The sequence below is a fragment of the Lates calcarifer genome, linkage group LG9 (assembly GCF_001640805.2).
Source record: "Lates calcarifer isolate ASB-BC8 linkage group LG9, TLL_Latcal_v3, whole genome shotgun sequence".
Taxonomy (NCBI): Eukaryota; Metazoa; Chordata; class Actinopteri; family Centropomidae; genus Lates; species Lates calcarifer.
In genome coordinates, this window is record NC_066841.1 from 13,086,343 (window position 1) to 13,111,901 (window position 25,559).

At 41.8% G+C, this 25,559-nt stretch overlaps 1 protein-coding gene across 3 annotated transcripts; it reads left to right on the top strand.

Annotated features, from left to right (window-relative positions):
• The first annotated feature begins 3,685 nt into the window (after positions 1 to 3,685).
• On the top strand, positions 3,686 to 25,559 carry prrc2b (proline-rich coiled-coil 2B). 3 transcript variants are annotated; one of them, XM_018662402.2, is made up of 31 exons: positions 3,686 to 3,870; positions 7,979 to 8,156; positions 8,264 to 8,441; positions 8,837 to 8,939; positions 9,235 to 9,298; positions 9,464 to 9,607; positions 9,970 to 10,283; positions 10,409 to 10,533; positions 10,635 to 10,798; positions 11,644 to 11,731; positions 11,851 to 12,019; positions 12,879 to 13,224; positions 13,345 to 13,535; positions 14,328 to 14,529; positions 14,638 to 14,842; positions 15,005 to 17,038; positions 18,029 to 18,192; positions 18,328 to 18,443; positions 18,541 to 18,682; positions 19,016 to 19,092; positions 19,266 to 19,553; positions 19,715 to 19,816; positions 20,002 to 20,194; positions 20,288 to 20,385; positions 20,475 to 20,602; positions 20,764 to 21,004; positions 21,115 to 21,282; positions 21,431 to 21,510; positions 21,678 to 21,759; positions 22,103 to 22,312; positions 23,137 to 25,559. In XM_018662402.2, exons 2-31 carry the CDS (start codon positions 8,042 to 8,044, stop codon positions 23,302 to 23,304), a joined length of 6,699 nt encoding a protein of 2,232 aa, XP_018517918.1. In that variant the 5' UTR covers positions 3,686 to 3,870; positions 7,979 to 8,041; the 3' UTR covers positions 23,305 to 25,559. The 3 variants fall into 3 exon arrangements, with proteins under 3 accessions (XP_018517918.1, XP_018517921.1, XP_018517919.1); XM_018662405.2 differs by having other exon boundaries at positions 18,032 to 18,192; XM_018662403.2 differs by having other exon boundaries at positions 8,267 to 8,441.

Below are 25,559 nucleotides of genomic sequence, written 5' to 3' on the forward strand. Positions count from 1 at the left end.
TGCAGATGCCTAATTTTATTTCAAATTTCGTATTTGGAAACAGTCTGGCAACCAGAATGAGGAAAACACTGCTTCACATAAATTGATCAACAGTGTTTATGAATCAGCTGAATCCTATAAGAAGTGTAACCGCCTAGTTACGAGGCAGCTTTTCACAATAAATTGTTTTGATTGCTTCAAACATCACATGGACTGTGAAACATCACATGGCACACAACTTGGTCAGCAAAAGAATAAAGAAGTGTGGTCTGTTGAAACCTCAGACATGGTCATTATGCTCTTTCCAGCAGAGATAAAAAAGAGCTCTATGGTGAGAAGTCAAAGGCTAGAACCAGCATCCCTCTGACATTTGACTCTTCTCTCCAAATTATATCAAAGCATTGTACTTATTCCACAGAAAAAGGTTGCACTTCACATGGAGCACCATTAAATCCTGCCATCAGTCTAAAAAAATGTGAAGATCCACTATTGCACTTCTACTTTAAAGAGAGCTCTTCAGTATGCACAGTTGCAGTTCACTTGACATAAAGCCTCAGTGGTTTGTTATCAAGAGATAATGTTTCAGTTTTGCCTTATGGTTGCCTAGTAACTGAGTTACTATGATTTTTAGCCCAAGTTGTTTTACCTGACTGAGATTTGATCCAGGCAGCAAACATTCATGTACTAGTGCAACAGTATTTTCTGACTGTCATTAAGGCTGCGTATCTTCACCGCCTCTGACACTGCTTTCCTGTCACATTGCTCTTACCGCAGGCAATCTGACAGGAAGCAATACTAATGCAATGGTGTGTGTGTTCTCAAACAGTTCAAATAGCAGGAACAGAAACTGCTTTGAAAATAACTCTCTAGCAGAGTGTGTCAGACGGTAAGACTTTAAATATCTTCCACTGAATTTCCTAGCTAGTCAGAGATTCTGATGCCGTTTCCCGGTTATGTGCGTACAGTTACTGATCAGAGTAAGTTGGCAAATATCTGAGGAACATTTGGATCAAAATCCTCCGTCTTAATTATTGAAAAAAGTCAGGCAGTGCAGAGTAGCAGAGACAGTTGAAGATACACGCTGACAAGCTCCATCTTGAAAGTCAAACACCATTAATATCAAGAACTAATGGATTGTATACAGGGAGATATACGAAAAGAGTGAAGATTATGAAGCTGCAGAGCCTAACTTGACACAGTCGTACTGTCTAAATGGACTTTCTGGTTTCAGAAAGTGAAATAAAAGTTGAATTAAAATAACATTCCTCACTCTGGCGGCCTGTGCTTTCATTCTGACCAAGTTATAAGTTTGTACAGTTTGTACAGGATGATTTGTTTCCACCAAAATCAAGGCCTCTACAACCCCTGCAAAACATGAACCCAAAATATCCCTGTAAATGCTGATAGTGCTTGCAGGCCTGTTTCCACATGCACTGAGTTAACAGACACCACACTTCCTGCTGTTGTGTCTTTACACCCTGTTTGTGTCAGGCTCTTAGTTATATAGAAAATAGACAGAACTAACATTAGTATGTTCTGAAATATTCCCACATCAGGTTAAAGAAACTACTATATTTAAAAGATCATCCCTGGAAGCACTGCAGGTTTATAAAAGTATTTGTCACTAATCTGCAAAATAGCTGCATAAAAAATGAAATAAACTACCAAGAACTTGGTTTGGGCCAAATTGCTGAAGGGAAGTACTTAATGTGTTCAGTAGCACTCTGCAAAGAAAGGTTAGAGAAGTGCTCCCTCTAGAGGAATCCACTTGGTTACACTTCAGCGCTCCAAGAGCCACTCTCATTTTTGGACAGTTACAAACTGCCATTACCTAGCATTAAGTTTATAATGAACTTTATATTGTAACCACATTGATTGATTTTTTTTCCGATACAGTGAATTCATCATTTTTAGCTGGTAAAATCAGAAGAGGTACCATAATTGTTTTTAATGCTATATGCTATATTGTATATTTATTGTTAGATCTTACGTCATTTCTAATTCCAATTAAATTCAGGAGCACTGCTTTATTTTCTATAGTATAACTACAGTATATTCCCACACTGGGGTCATAGATCATTGGGGATTTTTTTGATTGAATAAAAGACACATTGTTGGTAGAGAGATAGAATCAGTTGCACACAGAATAAAATCTAAGCCAGGATATGACTCAACACCAGCATACAAATAGGTTTGTGAACTTACTCACTGACATTTAGCTAGATTCTTTAGTTTCATTATCACAGAGGAAACACTTACATTCTCATTTCTCAGTTTGTTTAATTTAAACATATTCATCACTTTATTCAATTTACAGTATCTGTATTGCTGCACATTCAAAATAACTTTTTTTTTTTTTTAATGCAGCACTGGTACTTTCTTGGTAGAGATCACTTTTGAACCAGACATACTGTACAAGTCAATCCCACCAAAGCAGAGTGAAATGAAGGCAAGCCTGTTATACACACAATTAATTACTTTTTCATAACTCTTTATGGACAGAAATAATAAGAGCCTTTTGTGCCAATAATTGAACTCTGTGGAAAACAAAGAGTGAATGAAGTGGAGCTGTAGCAATATTTATTTATCAAATCAAAGAGGATGATTTACAAGATTTGTACCTGAGCATGATAGCTTGAGCATGACAGTGTGCTTATATCAAGTTGCAAATATGCATGTACAAAGTCAAAGTCAAATCACCATGATGTCTCTGAGTTTCACAGATACCCAGTGAAAACAGTTCAGTGGTCTGTCTGGCAGTTTTGGTTGGGCCTCAACAAAGGCTGTGACTCAGCTGGTGGAACAGGTTGCTCATATATCACAGGGTTGGTGGTTTGATTCCCCCGGCCTCTGAGCAAAACACTGAACATGGTAGTTTACCAGCATTGTTAGTTAACACTAAATAATAAAGTTTTATTGCAGTGACATTTGCTGCAGTTTGTATTTTATATTCATGACAGCCAAGTGAAAATTGCTCCTCTGCATTGTTAAAGAGGAGGTGGAGGTATAGTGGTTGGATACATATACCTTGAAAGGGCCAGATCAGACTCTGGGTCGTTAAATGTGCACCACAAGATGGTGCAGATATCTTACCATTCTGCTGTGGCATGTGCAATATTCTTTGCTGCTATCTGCTGGGGCAGCAGCACTGGCTCTGTGCTGGGGGACTTCTCTGGTCAAACAACAGAGTGCTTGCAGTAGGATACTTTCTCAGCTGTACTATGACAAGAAACACTGCTGGAAGTCATTGCTGCCAGCTGCCATCACTCTGTACGAGGTTTCGCCTCCGTGCTGAGAGAAGGGACTCCTCTGACAGAACAGTTTTTCCTTGTGACAGACTGCTCACCTGGAACTGTTTATTTATCACATTATGTGCCTGTCACATCTGTTATATATCAGATCTTTTGAGGTTTGTGTGGCTCTCTTTCTAACCTCTTTCTCTCTCTTTATATTTATTTGGATCCCTATTTGCCTTCAGAACTACCTTAATGACTTGTAGCATAGATTCAACAAGGAGATTTGGTCCATATTGACATGACAGCATCATGCAGCTGCTGCAACACACAGTGTATAGGGCTAGCCTGAGTCTGTTTTTTTTCTAATTTATCCATCCATCCATCCATGTAATTGCTGAAACCAACCAGCAGAGGCGCTTCATGCGTTTCCCTGCCAACGTCGCTCGGTGACGTAAGACGCTCTCAACCGAGCCGATCCAGCCTACACACTGCCCTGTTCATTCTCAGGCCGGGTAGGATCCAAGAAACAACACTGCGATCGGTTCAACCTATGAAGATTGGGCTTTTACAATCGCCATCCATCCTTTGAATAGACAACGTTTTGTGGAAATATATCACTGTCACTGATCAGAAGATACCTTAAGTCGTAGAATCGGTGAGTTATAGACGCGGATGGTTGTGCAAAATCTCCAGTTTTGCTTGTCTTCTCCGCTGCCCAGTTTTATTGTTGCTTTGTTCTGGGCAGCAGCCATTTTTAATCGCCTTGTCCTACATTCCCATCGCTGTGTTCCGACCCTTCTGAAAGCCCAGCTAAGTTGAAAATATTAGCATTGGTTTGAGTGTTCAGTAAAGATTTCCACAAACGAAACGTTGTGTTTTGTAAATGTCAAGCACAACCGTATATGCACTGGAAACCACCGGCCTGTCAGCGTTGATTTCGGTACACTAGACTGGAAGTTTAACGGAATTGCCGTTTCGCTAGTTTCGAACAAGCTGCGACTGTCGAAGCTTGCTAATGCTAAGTTAGAGAAAGTGGCTGTGTTTTGTTGTTTTTACCTGCTAGCATTAACAATCAGAAAACAATAATTTGCCAGTATTTTCACAGTCTGAAATGTGACAACAACAATGATATAAAGCTCTACAGGACCTCGGCTACCAGCATTTGATGTTTACATAGCCATTTTCCTTTAGCCACCAGCTAGCATATCTAGTGATAGCCAGTAACTACACCAAGAGTCCTTGACGTTTGTGTTGTTATGTGACAGTTTAAAATAACATGAGGCAACAATCTTTTGAATCCGACATAATGACCAACGTCGCTTATTTGTTTTATCTTAGCTACAAATTGAAATAGGTTGTGTTTTTGTTTTCGAGCCGCGAACTGGCTGGTGTCAGTTTCATGTGCTGGAATTAGCACTAGCTTTCAGTAAGGCAATGGCACCAACAACTAACGTTGTTAAAGAGGTCAAACGATATATGGTCTTCGGAAAATGTATGTTACAATATAAACATTTTGGGAACTTAAGGTTTCTATTTGCTGTCTGATGGAAATAACGTTTAAACTGTAAACAAAGTCAAGAAATTGATAGCGTTAGCTGTCATCGCGTTAGCTTCCACACCTAACCTAGCGTTAACATAATTTAATAAATTAGTAGTATTTGTAGAATTTCAACGCTTTTATTTTTAAATTTACATGGGGGGATGGCATGATCAAACATCTCAATCGACACTGGCAGACAGATATTTTGTCTTTTTAGAAGTCCCGGTAAAACGCCTATGCGGAGCTTGAACCGAGCGGCCTCTTATACGTTATTCGTTGCCTGGTTTTCGACACGAACGACAATATTTATTTGCATAGGATTGTATAAAATATTCTGATCATCAGCTGTGAACTGTTGTATTCTAGCTAACGTTATATAAACTATGAAACGATGAAAATTCAGCCCGCTTTTTAGTGCTTTGTGTCACACTCCACATTTCCTCGCGTGTATTGTTTTGCTAGCACGATTAAGCAATCACTTTTGAAATTTGAGCGCAAGTAGCCATCGTTAAAATATTCACCCTTATAAACATGTTTGGTCTTAAATCACAACATTTAACCTGAAAAGACACACTGGGGTGTGCACTTCATCTGATGTGATTGTCTTTGTTAAAACCTTTTCCTGAGGATAAAAACACTGGACAAACTGTTTTTACATAATTAAATGGTAGCGCTTGTGTTCTTGCTAATGCAATAAAATATGTTCTGCCTTCATTTGACTATTATGGCAGATTTTGCTGTGTTAAAAGTTAAAAAAAAATCATGTTACATAATTTTGTTTACCCACTGTTTTTTTTGTGTAGTTGGTAAAAGTAATAGTGGTATGGTGCTGCATTAAACTGTGTGTATGTTTACCTCTTCCTGTTTGATAATGGAGAATCCTGGAAGTGAATGTTGTTCAAATATAAGCACGTAGCTTATATAAGTGTAACCGAGTGCTTAAATGGTTCTTAGTAAAACATATGAGCTACAAGTCAAAGCCATTTTTACAAATATCACATCAGTTCTGCACAGAAGCTCAGTAGCAAGGGAAGAATAGATGGAAATGGAGTTTCAACCAGGAAAGAGAAGGGATTCTTGGCATGGCAACATCATGACGCTTACTTCCTGCCAACAAGAAGTTGGTCTGTCATACTTAATTATAGTGTGAATGAAGTATTAAATATGTTAGATCATTACTCATTTAAAGTACGTTTCAGTCAAATCTCATAAAAACACTCCTGCCTGCCTTATTCTTAGTGGTATCCAGTCATACAGACAGGTGCATTTAGAGACTTAAAAAAATCTGCTGCTGAGACGGCTTGTGACATGGTGCCACATCTATTTTGTGGTGTTCAAAGCATAGCAACAAGTATATTAGAAAAACCAAAAAGCAATATACCAGAAACAATGTTCTTGTTTCCTCGTGATAAACCACATACCTGAACTGTTCTCAGTGTGAGCTGTTGCCTATCAAACGTAAGTGAAGCTCCGATTGATGAGTGTCCAGGTCCTGAGGAGTGTCCAGGTCCTGGTTTAAATTAAGCATGGGAAGGGAAGAATCCACTTGAAGAGTCTTGAATTTTGCCGCAGTGAGGACTAAGCTGTTTTATCTTGCTTAGACTTACTTACAAACCTTTCTATGGATATACAGAGGGCAGTTTGTCAGCAGCATTGGTTTTAATCACAGCTGCTCGAAGCAACTTAGTTCTGTTTGTATCGTATGAAATACCAGTAATACTACAACAACAACTACGTCTCTTAGATGTCCGAGGACAAGTTGGACGTCATGGTGTCTCTGCCCTCAGGTCAGGATGTGGGAAAAAAACTAAAGTTTAAGTGAAGTTCCACAACAAATTTTAACATGGGACAAATCACATTTTTCCAGTTAATGTCAAATGTCCATTTGAGAAGTGATTACACCAAACTGCTTCAGAATCTTAATTTTTAAAAACATGTAAATCTTAACACATTTAGTTTTCCATTTGGATAAGATACCTGTTCCAGGCAATGCTGTGAGCCACTGTGTTCAAATGGTTTTCTGTCCCAGTTGTGATGTTGTTCAGCTCGCAGTGGGCGATTTAATGTGTCTCCTCACACTGGCTCTCATCTTTTGTTAAAAGTTGCACATGAACACTACACAGCATCCACCTGACCACCAACATGCAGGTGCATTCTTTACCTATGTCAGGAAAGAACCAGTTTGTGTTTCTAATTTAAAAACATCAGAGAATCAGTCAGAACAAACTGTCCAAATATATTTACATCACATTGAATCTGGTTAAATAGCCTCTTCACAGAGCAAACAGAGCATGTCTGATTTAAAAGTCACAATTGGTATAAAGTTTTTATTTGCCTTTCTTTAATTTGCTTCGCACTGGTGTTTTCAGACCACTGATTTGCTTGTGGGAAGAAGAAAAGTAAATACTGATTCATCTGGTTAAGCTGAAAAAACAATGTATACTCATTTTTAGGAAGTTGACCTCCAGCTAGAACCATCAAACTGCCAACATTGGTCTGTGTATGACAAGACAGAACATTTATTTGACTCTTATTTTTAGCTGCTGCGCTTCAGTTTCATGGGCAGATTTTATCAACTGTAGCCAATGAACATTAAACGGTCAGGTAACCATAATCACAAATAAAAGGCTTATAGCTAATTACTAGCCACACATATATTTTCAATTTTATGAGCCTTGGTCCTGAGCTGTGTTCCTCTGAAAGTAATGCTACCGCCTCAGTGCAGTGGAATTTTGTTTGTTGTGCTCAAAGCCTTGAAAATGACATTTGGCAACACTAAACAGCAGCATGTTACTGTAGAAACCATGTTCTGGCCTCTGAGAATAATTAGCAAATTTTTTTACATTAATTCTAATATTTGTATGGTAAACAGTAGAGACTGTGTTAATTGTGTACACAGTTAAGCACAGATGGATGGAAATTACAGGTATAGTTTGCTAGCATTAATGTTTCTCTTTTGATTAATTTGTTTTTTTGTCATCAAAAGAACAAAACACACAATACCTCATTTAGAATTTACAGCTATTCCTTTTTTAATTTTGTTTCCTTAATACTCTAGCAATATGACAAGAATATAAAATAGATTCAGTACTGACAAAATGTAGATGACCCCCAGCCTTATAAATCTGTAGATCATCATCCTCTATGTCTAATGTTAAATACTTTTTTCCTCCCATGAGGTCTGTACTTAATGTGGAAATGTATTCTCTGTTTGTCTTGGTAGAATCAGAAGGCACTGGGAAGAGGCGCAAAGAAAAATTTCCATACTCGATGACATTACATCGCAATGTCCGATCGTTTGGGGCAAATAACCAAGTCCAAGGATGGGAAAAGCAAGTATTCCTCACTCAGCCTATTTGACAAGTACAAGGGAAAATCAATAGAAACTCAGAAAAACACAGGTAAGGTTGATTTGTTTTTCTCCTCTGACTTACATCTTTGTTACCCTGTTTCAGTAGCTTTTTTAAATCTCACTCCCCTCGATCAAGTTATTATTATTCTCCCCCAGTAGTTCCGCGACATGGCTTGCAGAGTCTTGGCAAAGTGGCCACAGCCCGGCGCATGCCCCCACCTGCTCACCTGCCGAGCTTGAAGTCTGAAAACAAAGGAAACGATCCCAACGTGATTATTGTGCCCAAAGACGGTACAGGATGGGCAAACAAGCAGGAACAACCCGATCAAAAGAGGTAAGGGGAGAACATTTTACACACAGCAGACTAACCAGCCCATCTAATCATTAAATTGCAGTTCAAGTAAATCAACTGCAATGCATTAATTTAAAAAAAAAATTATTTCATGATATTTGTGTGTCCTTTTTGCTAACATTTCGACAGTCTCTCTATTTGGTGGTTTTACGAACATAAAGACATAAGACTGTCAGGTACTGAAAGTAAACAAGTTAACTAGAGGCACATCCTGAGAGACCACCTCTGAGAGGGCAGCATAGAGATAAAAAATACCTGCTCAGAGGTCCAGTCTATCAGTGTGAATTGGTCAGTATCATGTCAGAGTACCTGTGCCTGCTTCGACAAACCATCTACAACTAACTAACTGTTTTCTTTTTCTTCATTTATATTTGTAGTTCTATTGCATCAATACCACAGCTGCCGGAGTTGCAGCCGCAGCTGGCTTTACAGAAATCTGTCTCCAATCTTCAGAAGCCCTCACCGGTAGTCAACCAGGAGGTGTGTATTTATGTTCAATGTTAGACATTTTTTGTAGATTTGTACATATAAAGACTGTGTTTAAACATCTCTCGGTTATTATGAGAAGCACTTAACAATACACGACTGTGTTTCTAGTGCAAATTTCAGTAATAATATCCAAAAGTCCAGAAATAATGCCTCTGAGCAAGAAAACTAGTTAGACAAGGAAAGTAGTCTCTATGCAGACTCAGGAAAAATACTCAATTTATCTCAAATGTCAGATGGACCTGATGCAGCTATTAAACTGTGACCTTGGTTTTCTTCATTTCCACAGAACACAAACACAGGTGGACCAAAGCAATGGGCCCAGCTAAATGGAAAGGCAGTAGAGCAAGATGGTGAGTCATCTCAGATTCATCATTAATTGAAAATAACTCACATTTAGAATATGTCATCCTGATTGTGACCCTTGATGTCTTTGCTAGTTAGTGCAACATTCTTTTGTTTGTGGCAAGTCAGACGAACCTCTCTCTTTATGTGGCGTCTTTTAATACCAACAACAGGTTCAAGGGCCTCAAACCGACTTCAGCCCTTCTCTCACGAGGAATTTCCCACGCTGAAGGCAGCTGGAGAACAGGACAGGGCTGGCAAGGAAAGAAGCGGCTTCGATCCGTCGTATGGGCCCGGACCAAGCCTCCGCCCCCAGAGTAAGTCTCAACTCTCGGGAGTTGGCCGGCAGTCTCTTAGATAAGCTAATGTGTGCTGGAAAGCAAATTATTAAATTGGCGGCAAGATTTTTGAGTGTCTGGAAGCTAATGATACTGTTGAAACACATCAGCAGCCTGTCGATAAACTAAAAGAAACAAACTCCGACAATGGGAGGAAGAGACCAGTTTACTCAGTGTTTCTATAACTCCTGCGCTACATGTCTAGTGATGTCATATGCTTGTCTATTTTTTAAGCAAGTAGAACTCCATAGATACGGAACAGACATATTTTGTAACTTCTGAACAGTCCATGGAAGATTTTTCAGTTTGTATTTCTGATATCTCCTTCTTCCCGCCTCAAGATGTGACGAGCTGGAGGGAAGGTGGTGGCAGGAACCTTCAGCCCTCGTCCCTGACCCTCGGCCTGCCTGCAGATCCTGAGGGTAAACTCACTGCCCTGGGCGAGACTGGCACCCCTCCAGCCTCATCTCACCCCTCCTCTGCCACCGGCACCACCTCTTCAAGCGTAGTGACGGCTCAGTCACCAGGTATTGACCCCAAGGAGCCTTCCCTACGACCCGCCCAGCCTGTCCGCAGAACAACCGTCCCTACTGCCCTGCAGTACCAGCTTCACCACACTTCGACTGCTGTCTACCATGACATGTTGCCCGCATTTGTACGTACTACAGAACTCATGACTTTTGTTTTACGTACTCAACTTTAGGATATAGTCACTCAAATACTTTTGTCAGGTAATTGTATTTCTGCTATGAACACCTCATGTCATCTTGCTGTTTTCAGATGTGCTCTAAAGAGACACGTGAAGCCCCAGGTACAGAGCAAGTCCCTACCACCGTAGCAGCTCCAGCCCGATTTGACAGCAAACCCACTTTTAGACAGAGCTACGCCAAACCTGAACTTGTCAAGTAAGTACATTCACAATGTGACAGCAGTTCAAATAAATAACAAAAGTTTTGTGACATCTGGCGGTCACTAATGTGGTTTTTAATACCATCTCTGATTGTAGTGGAGATGTGAGAAGGGAGAACCGCTTTGTGCGTGCTCCACCTCGACTCTCTTCTCAGCCCATCCGCAGGCCTGGCGACAGACCGCAACGCCCAGCCATTATTAATCCAGAGGACCTGAAGGACCTGGATGAGCTTGACAATGACTGTGAGGATGGATGGGCTGGTCAGTATTTCTTAGATTTGTTAAATTGCCTTTGTAATTGCTTTTACAGATAAAATGTGATGTAGTTTACATTAAGTTTCTTCTTCAGCTATCATACATTTGTATATTTCCCATCATATGCCAACATCTATTAATGTTAACCGCTCTGACTCCACAATGAAGTACTCCTGTTTATTACTGTGCAGTATCAAAGCATTTCCATAGCCTGCCTCCATAGTATTATAGAAACTACAAGATGGGAAAGAGTTTTGTTCCTTGTTTTGAGGTTGTATCTCACATATGCACAAAATAAGAAAAGTTACTTTGCGTTGCATAGAGAGAGAGGGAGATTTGCACCCTTCATCCTGGTAAATGCTGGTAACTCAAGACAGTTGTTGATTAGATCTAGTTGCATCTGTAACGTTAGCTTGTGTTCGTTTCAGTGGCTCAGTCTCATTAGGTTAACATGTCTAATCTCTTCTGAGGCGTCAGAAGCCAGATAACTTAAGGATTTGTATATGGTTCTTATTAGTCAAGTAGGATCTGTTGGCATGCATGCCCACCACACAACAAGTTGACCTCGAGGATTTCATCCAGCCAAATAAATGTTGCTGTCATTCCTTTCTGGACTGAATGGTTTTGTTCAGACACAGTGTTGTTTCTCAAGATCAGTTAAGGGAACTGACTTTACCTGCTTATATACATTGGGCTTATTTCACCCAGCTTAGTATAAATCCAAAATATACAATACAATTGAAATCTTGTTAGTATTAAGCAAGGGAATGTAGACGGGATACCAGTGCCTGTTCCCAGTGATCTATATCCAATGCCTCACCACACCTGTTGACGGTTTGTTGTTTTTCCAGGACTCCATGAGGAAGTTGATTATAGTGAGAAACTCAAGTTCAGTGATGATGAAGAAGAACACTCCTCCAGTGATAAAAACAAGATGTGGTGAGATCTCTGTCCTCATTACTGCTCTAAACACCCTTGTTAGAGTGGAAATGATCACTGTCACAGTTTTGTCATTATTTAAAGGGTTCTTGGTTTCATTTGGATTTATTACTTTTTAGGACTGAATGGGAGAGAGAGCGAGAGAACCAGCGTGACTGCCAATCCTCCCTAAGTTCAGGTGAGGCTTCTTACCCCCAGGAGGGCCCTGAGGAGAATTATTCCTACCAACATCACCATCACGAGCCTCCCAGGAAGACCAATGGCAGATATCTCTCAGCGGACACCCAGGTAACTACACACAATGCCGTATTTGCCACTTTCATCCTCCTCTTTTGAGATTACTTATCCAAGATTAACTCATTATGATGTTACTCACAGTGAAAATGCATCTCGCTCTTTAATCCCTCTTTGACAGGAGAATAAAACAGCACTACAGAGCATATGAATAGCAGTGCGCTGTCACATGCCCTCCAGTGAGGCTGTCATTGAGATTCGGGAGAGATTACTTTGCAGTAACCATAGTGATATGTGTCTGAATACTTTTTACTTGCAAAGCTTTTTTACCTAGCAAGTGAAAAGGATGTGATAGACATAATGGAAAGACAGATTATGCATATGTTTGTTGGCCATTTTGATGTAAAAAAAAAAAAAAATCTCTCAGACTCGGACTGGACAAGTCTTTGAGGCTTTTCTCAGTGTGAGTGGGTGGGCTTAGTAGTAATTTACGGTAACCTTAAAGCTCAGTGAGCTAAGGTGCACACACTGTAGTGGTATATACGTCTGGTCCAGCCTTAGTTTCTTCTCATTCCTCCCTTTTTTCCCATGTTTCCACAATTTAGAGGAATTCAGCATCTTATAAACACTTTTCCAGAACAGTAAACATGGATTAAACTGTCAGGATTAGTTTTTGAAAAGACACAGCTTTGTTTATTTTTTTTCTGTTTAACAAAGGTTAATCATTTTTGGTCATTCAGAGTAAAAAATGATTCCTTAGTTAAAAACCATTATTGATAATGATAATGTAATATACTTTATATACTATATGCTGGAGAATGTTGAGTTTAATTGGTCAAAGAGATACACAGAATGGAATGCATTACATAAATGAGCAGTTCTGCCCCTTTAACTGCCTCTGTTCCACCTCTAGGCCCAGCAGAAAATCCAGGGTGAGCCACTGGCTGACCAGGAAGATCACCAGCGCCAGTCTCAGACTCAAGCTCCTGCCAGGGCAAAGTATGTGTCACCTGAGCTGTCGGAGGCTGTTGAGAGAGCACGCAGACGTCGGGAGGAGGAAGAGAGGCGTGCCCGTGAGGAACGGCTGGCTGCCTGTGCTGAAAAGCTCAAAAAGCTGGACGAGAAGTTTGGGAAGACCGAAAGGCAGACATCAAGGACAGAGGAGGGCCAGAAGGAGGGAGATGGCAAAGAAGCCCCTCTGTCCCCAAGCAGGGAACAAAGTAAAGGCCATCGTGAGAACTGGCAGTACAGCACAAAAGGTTAAAAAAAATCTGCAAGGACACTTACACATTTAGACCTAAATATTTTATCTACAATATAAGCACTATTCTAGATTTACAGTGAATTCTAATCATTTTTTGTGATGAAATGGTTTACAGATGGAAGTGAGTGTCCCCTAGACAACTCTCCTGGCCATAGTTACCGTGAGGAACCTGTTTTCTCTACCTACCGTGGAAGTGAGGATGATGGACAGGAGCCCTCCTCCCCCTCAGGAGACTACAGTGGACGTCATCCTTCCAAACCCATTCCACCCCGCTTTCAAAAGCAGCCACAGCATCACCAGCAGCAGGTGAGTGCCAGCTGATACCCCTTCTAACCCATAAAGTCCTAATCCCAGACTAATGCGTCAAAGAATTAGTGGCTGCTTTGCGAAACGAGGGCTTTCAAGAGTTCACGGAAGCAGGGATTGTTTAACGTTGCAGTCACCAACATCCAAACGTGAGAGGTAGTGAGCTCTGTGCAGAATGTTAACGTGTTTGTCTGTAATTGGATTATCCATTGTTAATTCTTGTTAGGGGTTTTTTGGAGCTAATATGATTTGGTTCTCTCACGCAAGAAGAACAGGAGAATGCAATCTATGAAGGTGGAAGATTGAATAAATTTCACTATAAGAGGTTTAGTTGAACATAGAGAGGCCTGTTTCACAGAGGACATTTTGACATGTCCCAGTAGGAAAAGTACAGGTTTAATTAACAGAGGTGTAACATTAACAATGGTTCTGTCTTTAATCCTGTTAACACCTGTGCTTTTCCTGCTATGTCTGCTGTGAATAGGGCCTATTGCACAGCTAATCTGTTATTTTTCCCTCACCGAGAACATCTGTTCTGTGAACATGTCAGGTTCTTGCATGAGTAGTGGGATACAGAAATTAGTCTTAAATTTTCTTGATATTACTCTTTCATATTTTGTCTATAGTGTATATAAATTAATATGGTATTAAAGTAAAGGCTCACTTTTTCATGTCTGCCAAAATAACATTCCCATGTGCATATGTACTTAAGAGGTCAGTTTTAAACAGTAAAAGGACTGTGGATTTTGTTTACCATCTCTTACAACAGTGTTCATTCTATACATTCTTCAGGAACAAGTATATAAAATGCAGCATTGGCAGCAGTCAGGTCACCCTGCCCCGTCTGGCTCAAGCCATGGCCAGCGGGGCTACTATCCCCCACATGTCCTTGGGTTTGACCCTCGCTGGATGATGATGCCGCCTTTCATGGATCCCCGCATGACACAAGGACGATCTCCTGTTGACTACTACCCCAATGCAGTCCATTCTTCAGGTGAGCACTAATTTTAGAAAATGAGCACATACTACCTTCACATGTGAAAGTAGATCATTTTTCTATCATGAAAGAACTCCCAGTTTTAACACTGTTTGTTTTCAACAGGAATGATGAAACCCATGATGCATCAAGACCACTTGAACAGTCCTGGTTCTGATGAGGGATGCCACTCCAACCTTCACCAGGAGAGAAGAGCCCCTTCCACTGAGCCTTACCCAATGTGGAATCAAGATGGCTACCCCTTGCGCAGCTTCACACCTCCTTACCAGAGACAGCATGAAAGCTCAGACAGTGGCCAGCCAGATGACAGGTCAGTTAATGTGTTTGATCCTCTTTTTAATTTAAGGCATTCTCTCATATATTGATCAAAGATCCAAAGCTGTTTTACTGAGTAAAACCCTGGTTAGTGACAGAACTTTCTTGATGGACCTCTGTCTATTTTTTGTCATCTCCGTCTCATTTTTCTCCACAGAAGTGATCTGGCCTGCTCCCAACAGGACTCCTATGAAGAGAGGGCCAGTGAGTGTTTGACCCACCCTCAGGATGATATCCCCCATCATGCTTACCAGAGTCGAGGCTCAGACAGAGAACATCATGACCAGGGCTTGCTGACCACTGCCCAGAATCATGCAGATACTGAGTACCCAAAGCAAGACTCTAGAGACAAACATCTGAAAGATGGCCCCGAATCTCACGATGAGAACTTAGATGGCTCCAAGGACAATTGGAAAAGAGATGGAGGCCAGAAACAAGATGGAGGACTCAACAGTGGTCAAAACCAGTGGTCTGAAGCCAGTTCCAGTTCCAGTAGTAGTGTTAGCCAGCCATCGGAGATCAGTGGGCGTACCTTGATTCGCAGAACTGGGCCCATCAAGAAACCAGTTCTCAAGGCACTCAAAGTGGAAGACAAGGAGAATGAGAAGCCTAAACCTGAGCCTGAGGAAAAGCCTGTCCCTTACCGCCTGGAGAAAGAAGTCCTTACTAATGTTTATGACTTGAAGAAAGATATCCAGCCTGCCAGCAACAGACGTTCAGCCTCACCTGTTGTTGAGAAACAACCTGAAGAGAGGCAGCGTCAGTCACCAGCTCCCACCAAAATAGACAGGCCTTTGAGCACCCACAGTGATGACTCTCCCAAGGAGAGCACCTGGGACAGTGGCAAGAGCCAGTCACCTAGAGATAACCAAGAAAACCGGGAGCCCCAGGCACCACGGCGCAATAACTGGATCTTCATTGATGAAGAACAGGCCTTTGGTGCAGTCAGGGGAACAGGAAGAGGCCGCAGTCGAGGCTTTAGAGAATTCAGCTCTAGAGGTGGGACCCGTGGCGGCCGAGGAGGGGACAATCTCAGAGGAGCTTATAACAATAACAACAGCAGCGGCATTGGCACTCAGCGGACAGGGAGAGGACGAGCACCACCTAGGGACCTTGTCAAGGTAGAGGAGTTTCAGAGGGGCAAGCCCCGGAGGCGAAATGTCAGTGAAACCTTGAGCGAAGCTTCTGAGTATGAGGAGCTGCCCAAGAGGAGACGCCAGAAGGGATCTGAAAATGGAGAAGGTTACACAGAGTCTGGAGAAGTCCGTAAAGCTGATAGAGATTCTTGGAGATCCAACAAAGTGTATACAGATGACCAGACGGCCACAGATTCCAGAGAGAAGGCCAAGGCCGGCAGGGGCTTTGGGGGTCGCATGTTGCCTCCCAGACTGAATACCACTGGAAGTTACAGTCGAGGCTTTGGCGGTTCCAGGGACATTTCTACGTGGAGGGGCCGTGGGCCCCAGTTTGGTAGCAGTGGTGGCTCCATGCAAGAAAATGGTTATGGTCCCGGAGCTGAGACTATGTATTCCCGCAGGCTCCCTGTGGAGCGTGACACTCTCAAGTACATCCCTAAATTCACTGGTGCTTTCGTGGAAAATGGCACAGAGGACCGTGATGGAGAGTACTACTTTGACAATGATAACCCTGACAGGCAGATGTTAAGGAGACGGCGTCCACCCCGTCAAGACAAGCCCCCACGCTTCCGTCGTCTACGACAAGAACGCGAACCCGGCTCAAACCAGTGGACAAGTGATGAGTATGTAAATGGAGACTTTGCAAACCCATGGCCCGGTCGCTCCAAAGGCAGCGGGGAAGACAACTGGCCCAGTGGCCACTACTCCGGTGGACGCTCTAGCCAGCACGGTCAGGTAGAGGAATGGGAGACAGGTTCAGACAACAGTGACTTTGGTGACTGGAGAGAGAAGCGAGGTGGAAGTGGCGGCGCTGCTACACAGGGACATGGTGATATTCCCTCTGACTCTGGCCACAGCGAACCAAGCTCTGGTGAGAAAAGGGAACTCTCCAAGAGAAGCTTCTCCAGCCAGAGACCACTGGTGGAACGGCAGAACAGGAAAGGAGAGCCGTCGCTGCTGGAAGCGAGCAAGATGACACGTACACCTGATAATCCCCCCACCTCCTCCTCGAACAGAGGAGACAGCTGGCAGAATGGAGGGTCTTCTTGTAAAAGGTAAATAATAGAATAAACTTTAAGTTGAGGTTCACTGTAGGCTACACTGCTCTATACCTATATGAATTGCTCCAGGGAATTATATAAATGTGCCGTTGTCTTATTTCAGGCCTGGTTGTTACAGTTGCCGAGAAACCAACACAGTGTATCCTCTACCTATATTGTTGTGACCTGAATATACCAATTTTTTCCACCTTAATTTCAGGAAACAATTTATTATTATAAATGTATGAAAGTGAGTTCTTACCCTACTCAGAGAAACTGTATAATTGTTCACTAAGATATCTACCTACTTTCTCCCAACACTGATTTTTTTTTTGCCAAATATTTTGATTTAGTTAAAATCTTTTTGCATAAAGAATGTGTCTGTTTTTCATTTGTCTCAATGACTAGCTTTTGAGATGTAATTTTGTTCTTAGTGGCTGAGGTTCAGGCAATTTGAAGTGGAAAAAAGCCACATGCTATTCCTACCTGCTCTACCAACAATTCTGCATTACTTGACCACAACTGAGCCACTCACCTGTAGATAGTTTGGTCTTTGGATGATTTTCATCTCTGCTCCATTGTTTAAGGAGCTGCTTACTACTATTTCCCCTGCCGTTATTAAAGTCTGAGGTACTGAGCACTGCTCGCCATGCAGTCTGTCCCAGATGAGGATGTAGCTCAGCTTCATTGGCTAGATAAATGTGGGAAAGGTACCTGTGCCTCACTAGAGGATTGACAAACTGAACAGCACTGTAGATTTTCCACAGCATCCCCCCTGAGTCAATTTTAAGTCATCCTATTTGTTTTTCTTCCACCTGTCAACTATAGCCTTTGCTGTACTTAATGACTTACCTGAAAAATATGCTTCATGCTAGATGGTCAACTTGCCTAAAATGAAATTGATTACAAGTCACAGTCTTATTTTTTTTTTTTTATGTTGGATGTTTTAGCAGTGCTCAGAATACCTAATTAAAACTCCTTTGTCTCTCCCTTTCCTGTTTTCAGCAGGAGCCCAGATGAGTCGGGCCCAGTCTACAGCATAGAGCAGCCGGAGGAGAGGGAGCCCAGTGAGCCCTCAGGGAAGAAATTAGACAAGGAGCTGAAGCCAGGACCTGTCAAGACAGACATAGCTGAACCCCTGTCCCAGTATGAGCTGAGCAGCTACCCAAGTGAGTTCAGTATTTTTATTTTTATTTTTTAATTAATGTTTTTGTGTTATTTATCCTGATAGAAATGAATAGTCTCTGGGCAATTGGTGCTCCTGCATTTCTCCATTTTTCATTGACCACATGCCTGTTTTGTAGTCGAGGGGGACGCAGGGGGACCAGTCTCTAATCCAGATGGATACCAGGATGCCTTGTCCAAAAAGCAAAGACGCCCACAGGAGGATGAGAGGAGGAGGAAGGAACAGGGAGCTGCGGTAAGTTAAACATATGTTAAATCCAGATGCTCAGTGCTCATGCTGAGGATGAACAGAATGTGTAGTTTGTTAAGCTTTTTTCTCATTGTTGTGTTAGGTGCCGGTGAAGAACAGGACAATCACATCCAAGATACCACCACGCTTTGCCAAGAAGCAGGGAAGCATGAGTATTGAACAACCTGAGGAGGCACTTTCTTCCAACAACCTGGGAACTGAAATCTGGGAGACAAACAGTTCAGGTAGTAGACAGACTCAGTTTTCTGTCTTTGTTGGTGCTATTAAGCAGAAGCCTCAGAGGCACATTATATTATGCATGTAGAGCATATTTGCTTAATTACTGCTCATCGCAGAATATACGATTGCAATATTTTTTGACAGGGTAAAGAAACAAGGTCTTTGAAGTTTGTAAAATGTGCATTTCCAGTAAAAGCTTCAGTTTTTGTATAGGGACATTTTAGTGTTTTTCAATGCAGACGTTGTATGTTTATCAATTTTATTACTGCCTTTTAGTGTTTTTTGTGAAGACAAATTGGTTGCACTTTTCACTAATAGCATTCATTTATCTTTTTCAGCTCTTTCAGTGCAGTCTTCAGGAGGAGACTCATGGACTAAACAGGTGTCTTACACTGGGAGCGAGCCCAACTCTGAGGTAGTACAATGCAGTTCCCATTTAACCCACCTATACTGCAAATACTCTGTGTCTGCATTGTTTGTCTTCAGTTAAAAAAATTTTTTTTAAGACAAAAAACAAATGTGTTGCAACAAAATTTAATTTCTTGATAGATATGAAACAAATTAATGTCTTTTCTTCTTCCTGTTTAGGATTCTGATGCTGGCCCAGAGCAGAGTAAAGAACAGCACAAGCCAGGGCCCATTGGGAACGAACGCTCCCTGAAGCACCGCAAGGGCTCAGAAGGTGTCGATCGTCTGGAAGGTGGCCCCATCACACCAGTCAATGGTGTGGACCTCCATGTGGACACCGTGCTGCCCGTGCCTCCTATTGAGTTTGGTGTCAGTGCCAAAGACTCTGATTTTAGCTTGCCACCGGGCTCTACCCCAGTGCCCGTGTCCAATCCTGTCAACAAGCTTCAGGACGCACTTACCACCAATGTGAGTGATTTTATCTGTACTTTCAGGGTCTTGGAAAATAACTAGAGGTGATATGCATTAAGTAATGGAATACTTTAAGTTGTGTTTGGTTGTTGTGTGTATATGCTTAAAAGCAAGTGATATTGATTTGCAACTGATGGATTTTTTTTTTTTTTTAACAGACGGCTCTCAATCAGAGTATCCCCATGCTGCGCTCCAACCACCTACAGCCTGGCATTAACCTCAACCCCATCTCCTTCCCCAGTGCTGACCTCACTCTCAAGGTATTTGAATTACAGTCTATTTACACAGACCTGTATGTTTTCATACATGTAACAAATGCAGGATAATCACTGTTTGGCAGGTAATCTTTCCTGTATGGTGATGAATATAGTGAGAACATAAACTGAGAACAACTGATTGTTGTATTCAAACATGCATTTCATTTAAAAATGTTTGTTCTTTTTAGATGGAATCAGCACGCAAGGCATGGGAGAACTCCCAGTCCCTCCCTGAGCAGGGCTCTCCTGGCGGAGGTGCTTCAGGTGCTCAGCCTCCCTGCAGCGTTGGCTCATCGAGTGGTGTCAGCTACAGTTCTTTTGGAGGAGTGTCCATGCCTCCGATGCCTGTGGCATCAGTAGCACCCTCCATGTCCATGCAAGGTAAAACTGTTTTTCTTTTTTCCTGTTTAATGAGGGCGTTGCCCTTTGAGGAGACCTAAACTAAAAATCTGTTGTTTCCTGTCCCTTCTGTAGGTAATCATATTCCCCCATTGTATCTGGATGGCCATGTGTTTCCAAGCCAGCCACGCCTCGTACCTCCCACTATGACCCAGCAGCAGACATACCAACAGGTAGGGAGATAAATAAACAGACATAAACAAACAGGCTTGTCTGTGTATCAGCAGAATTGTGATTGTGTTGTAATTGTTCATCCATTCAGGCGGCCGCAGCCCAGCAGATTCCCATCTCTTTACACACGTCTCTTCAGGCTCAAGCTCAGCTGGGGCTTCGAGGCGGTCTACCTGTCTCTCAGTCCCAAGAGATGTTCAACTCTATTCCCCCCTTCAGGTACTGCCACTTCACTTTTTCATGGAATTCCCTGCAGCCCCATTAATGTGCTTCACTTTAGCCCTATCATCTGTTCAATTCCTGTGGCACATGTGAAACCTATTTAAGTCTAGTTTTTCTTTCACTCACTTTGCTGCCCTCCTTTGTCTTGCTCATTTCAGGTCCCAGGTTTACATGCACCCCAACCTGTCACAGCCCAGCCCCATGGTGCTGTCGGGCGGAGCCCCTCTCAAGGGACCCTACTCGGCTTTCCCTGGCATGCAGCCCTCAGATATGGTCAAGCCACAATCAGGCTCACACTACCAGCCAATGAATGGCAGCCAGCAGCTAGTCTATGACAGCCAGATGAACCAGGGACCTGGTATGGGCTCTTCCCAGTTAATGGACTCTCAGCTCATCCAGGTCAGTGGGCTAATGAGGCTCTGTTTCACAGCCGCTCAAGATACTGTGTTTCCTCTTGGTGCTTGTCAAATGTTCAGATATTTAAACAATAAAATCTTTCTTTTCTCCAGGTGACCATGCCCCTCCCTGGCTCTCAGCTGCGCTACGGCTCAGCTCAGCAGCATCTCATCCTCCCACAGTCCATCCAGCTGCAGCAGGGACAGAACCTGTCAGTGGGAGCCCCACGTCGAATGCTGCCACCTGGCTCCCAGCCTGCTGTCATGACTGGCAGTCGAGAGGTGCGACTCACTGATCTAACGCTGTTCTTTTCAGGCATAAGTGTAATACACTGTATAATGCAACATATCTCTGATAAAACTGAAGCCAACTGTTTTTTTAATGTATATTGACAATGTTTATTGTATATTCTCTTTACCTTTTTTTCAGGGCTCGCAGATGGAAATGAAAGGCTTCCAGTTCTCTGAGAAGCCCAACCACTCTCCAGGCATATCTGGAGGTTCATACAGGTGAGTGGAAATAACTTGTACAAATACTAGGAATCAACTGTGTAGAACAGCTAACAACCCACATGCCACTTTGCTGTGTTACCAACTGATATTAGGTATCACAGAGCTTATTTGAGGACATGGATTGTAAAACTATCTGTATTTTCTTACCCCCCTCTCTTTGTCAGGCCTGGGTCTGCCAGCCCCAGTGGGAAGCCCTCTGGTCCTGGGGGCCCTGTAGGCCCCCTGCCAACACATTTTACTCAACAGGTATTTGTTTTTCTCACATTTATTTTGAAATGTATTTACTTTAAAGGTTAATCTGTGCATTTTTAAACTTGGGCCAGTGAATAAATCCACCACCTAAAGCTGCTGAGTTGGGTATGTTTGCTATAAGATGCCCTCATGTCCATCTTAAAGTGATTGTCCAGGGTTCACATCTAAAAATGTAAAAATGAGTAACATAACGAAGCTGTGAGTGAACCCAACTGTCTGGAATAGGTCTGAAAATGCCCTCAGAAATACAGTACCAGCATGCTAATTATTTGTGTTTTCATTTCTTTCCCACCCCCTCATCTACTTCCCTCCCCTCCTCCTGTCCCATGACCAACAGGTCCCACCTGCTCAGGGCAGCATGGTGATGCACATGCGGCCCCCCACCACAGGCCCTTTCCCCAACCCCATCCAGAGACCAGTCATGCAGGTCAACAAGCCTGTCATCATCCGCTCCCCCCCTTACCCTAATCCCGGCCGTGACCCTTCCCACTCCACCCCTCCCTCGGCCCCCGATCCCCCTGTCAAAGGGCCAGAGGATGGCATGAAGGTGAGCCACCCACTGTAAATATAGGTAATTTAATTTAATCCATTTTCTTTTTCTCTATTTGAATTACTTGTTTTATGAGTATAGCTTTGATTTTAAATGTACCATTTTAGTTATCACAGCTGAAATGTTTTGATAGGATACAATTTTAGTGCTGGAAGTCTATAGTGTAATTCTATACTGTTGATAGAAATATTGAAATTGAAATATTGTTAAATCATAATTCTTATAGTATACTAAACTGTACTGTACTATGAAAATGTTTCACAAATAAATAATTTTAATTGGAGTATTTTTTTTTACCTTTAACAGTAATAACTTTTGCATTCTTAAATGTAATTACAGATGAATAGTGTTTAAATTTCAGATAGTCTACTGCTGATAATCAGTTTGACTTTTAAGTGACGTAAGTTTACAAGTGAGAAGTATTTGACTCAGTCTGGTAGAGTTTGACTTAAAAATACAGTCAGAGATGAGACTAAATCATTATTTCTGTAGAGTTTGTGATGTCCATGGAAAGGAACTATTTTTATGCAAAATGAAGTAGAAGGATGGTGTTATGGATAGCTAAGAATCTCTAAAAGTGAACCAATACGGTATTTGCAAACAAGGAGTTTTTCCAGAAAAAACTTAATTGGACTTTTTGGTGACATAACCATTAAAATTGTCAGAAACTGTAGAGGAAGGAAATTGCCAAAACCTTTTTTTTTTTTTAACCAAATAACTGATCATCAGCCTTGGACTATCCAAACAAGTGTTGCTGCATGAATGTAAAGCTCTCCAGGCACTGCTGTAGGTCTTAGTAACCTCGCCTTTTCTTTGCACAGAATAAAACCATACGAGAAGTACGCAAGGCAGTGGGTGAGGGCAAGACACAATCTGGGGGAATGACCAGCAAACTCCAGGAGCCCCTACCCTCCACGGGGCAAGCCAAACCAGCACGCACTGGAGCCATCAAACCCCAGGCTGTCAAAGTAGAGGAGGGCAAGGCATAACAATGGACCTGAAAATCCTCATCACCACCCAGCCTGCCAACACAAAACCCCCTGACCAATGTCTGAGCCTTCTGAGACCCATCTTATCCCAAGGCACTGAGGCAAGGGGAAAAACATGCAGACATCATGATGAATTAGCCCTCTTGAACTGTCAGAACTGGACACTATTATTTCACACCACGTATAGAGATATATAAATATATTATAAATATATACATAGACACAAACAGTCTTTTAAGCAGATCTCTTCAAGGTCCTCTTTAATTTATTATTAGTCACTTTTAAGGGGAGATTGGTAAAGATATTTGTTTTTTGTGTTTCTCCTTGAAGCGGGGAAAAGGAAAATGACCAACTCAGACACGATGGTTCATTTTTCACACCATTTTGCCAAACTGTATTTACTCCCTGTTTATGGACTATAGCCCTTAAGACCAGGCAGACACTTCATAAAAACTCACTATGAGAAGCAAAGTCTGTTAAAATTTTTTAAAACAAATTTGAAATGCAGTGGGGCACTTGTTTGTCATTTTTCATTGGCATTTTTGCTGGTAAATAAAGGTTGAAGTCATCACCCATTCATTCTATTGGTAAAGGACTTCTTTTATTAATCCAGGAAAAATCCTAACTCCAACTTGTGGGCATCATTGCATGTCAACATGGCAAAAGTCAAGTGCATCAGTCTAGATTTGCATCCTCTGGGGTTCTTCACCCAGCCCATGAACTGTGGCAAAACTGCTTTAGACTGGTAGAAATGATTTCTTTTCTTTGAGAACTCTGTTCTTTGCTTTTACATTCTGTTGCTTGCTCTCTTCTGTCTGTTTAAAAAAAAAAAAAGGTGGACATTGTACCAAAATCATGTTGCTTCCATGGGAAACTTCAGTGGCATTGATACAGCGTGTGCATGTGATGTGCTGGATGTGTGTGTGTAAACTTGCAGGACTCCTACCTAGAAGCTAGCAACATTTCACAAAGACTGTACCTGAACTCAGCATTCGTTATGCTGCCATCGACTGTGTGGATTTTGATAAACCAAGCTGGCAACAATTTGGGCTCATTGTGAAATTTTGTGTGTGGGGTATTGGGGTTGGGGAGGGGCTGCATTCACGTTTACTGTAAAGGAACCTACCACCCCCACCCCCTTCTGAAATAGCTGATTGAAATGTTTGCTTTCTTATCGCTTTGTTTGGGTTGTAATGAATCAAACCGTCAGTTTATGAACATGTGATATAAGTGATTATTTTTACATCCCTCAACCTGGGGCGGTTTGCTTTTTGTCTTTTAAGGCTCCTGAAAAACTTTGCTCTCTTAATTCCGTTCAAATCCCACTTAACAGTACAGTGGGCGATTGTGAAGAAACAGACTCATCACCATTCAATTATTCAGCATCTGGTCTCTGAGGTGGCACTAGCAATAAATGCAGCCTAACTATAATCACAATCAGGGTCCAAATAACTAATTTTTTTCTGTTAGAAGCTAATGATCATAAACGAGGGGTGTTTAGCATCGCTTGCTGAATTAAAATACCATCTTTGCTTAAGCTTTTTTTGTGCGCACTGCAGTTCCAGTGGACAACGAAGGACTTTTAAAGTGTTCTATTTGAAAATGTGAAGCTGTTGGATTCATCATTTATTTTGTTTTGGGTTTTTTTCTTTTTTTTTTTTTTTTTGGTTGTTTTTTTGTAATGGACATTTATTTTGAAACTCACCAATGCCAATGTCATAACTGGTTAAATGTTACTGCTTATTATAACGCTCCATGACACTACAAAATGTTGCGATTTATCTTTACAACAATGTTTCACTGGTATATATGTATATGCATACTTAACTGTACAGTCAAGCCTTGTCAGCGAGGGGAGGCTTAAACCCACATTTCATTTTAGATATTGTGGCACTATAAAGGATTTAACATTGAAAAGGTCACTGTGTTCTCAGAATGGACTGCTTTCACTTGTTGATAGGTTTCTGGTTTCTCGGGCTTGGAGTGTTTTTGCCTCTTATCCCTTACTGCAAAAGATCTTGATGCTTCTCATCATTGTACCTGCACCAAAATGTTGCCCTGACTTTTTTTTTTGTACTTTTAAGATGCATATTTCATTTTGTCAGAGGACCAGTGCTTTCTACAGCTGATCCAGCATTCTATTTATCCTACCTGATCTTTATCCTTTCAGATATTTGGTCAATACTCTCCCTTGTTAAAAAAAAAAGAGCTTATTGAAAGAAAAGAAATAAAGCAGTTGTGATTTCTTAAATGTA

Excerpts from the sequence above, each read along its gene's own strand:
- prrc2b (XM_018662402.2), top strand. The coding sequence starts at position 8,042 with ATGTCCGATCGTTTGGGGCAAATAACCAAGTCCAAGGATGGGAAAAGC. Across the intron at positions 10,534-10,634 it reads GCCAAACCTGAACTTGTCAA|TGGAGATGTGAGAAGGGAGA; the intron begins GTAAGTACATTC and ends CTCTGATTGTAG. Across the intron at positions 18,444-18,540 it reads GGAAGGAACAGGGAGCTGCG|GTGCCGGTGAAGAACAGGAC; the intron begins GTAAGTTAAACA and ends TTGTTGTGTTAG.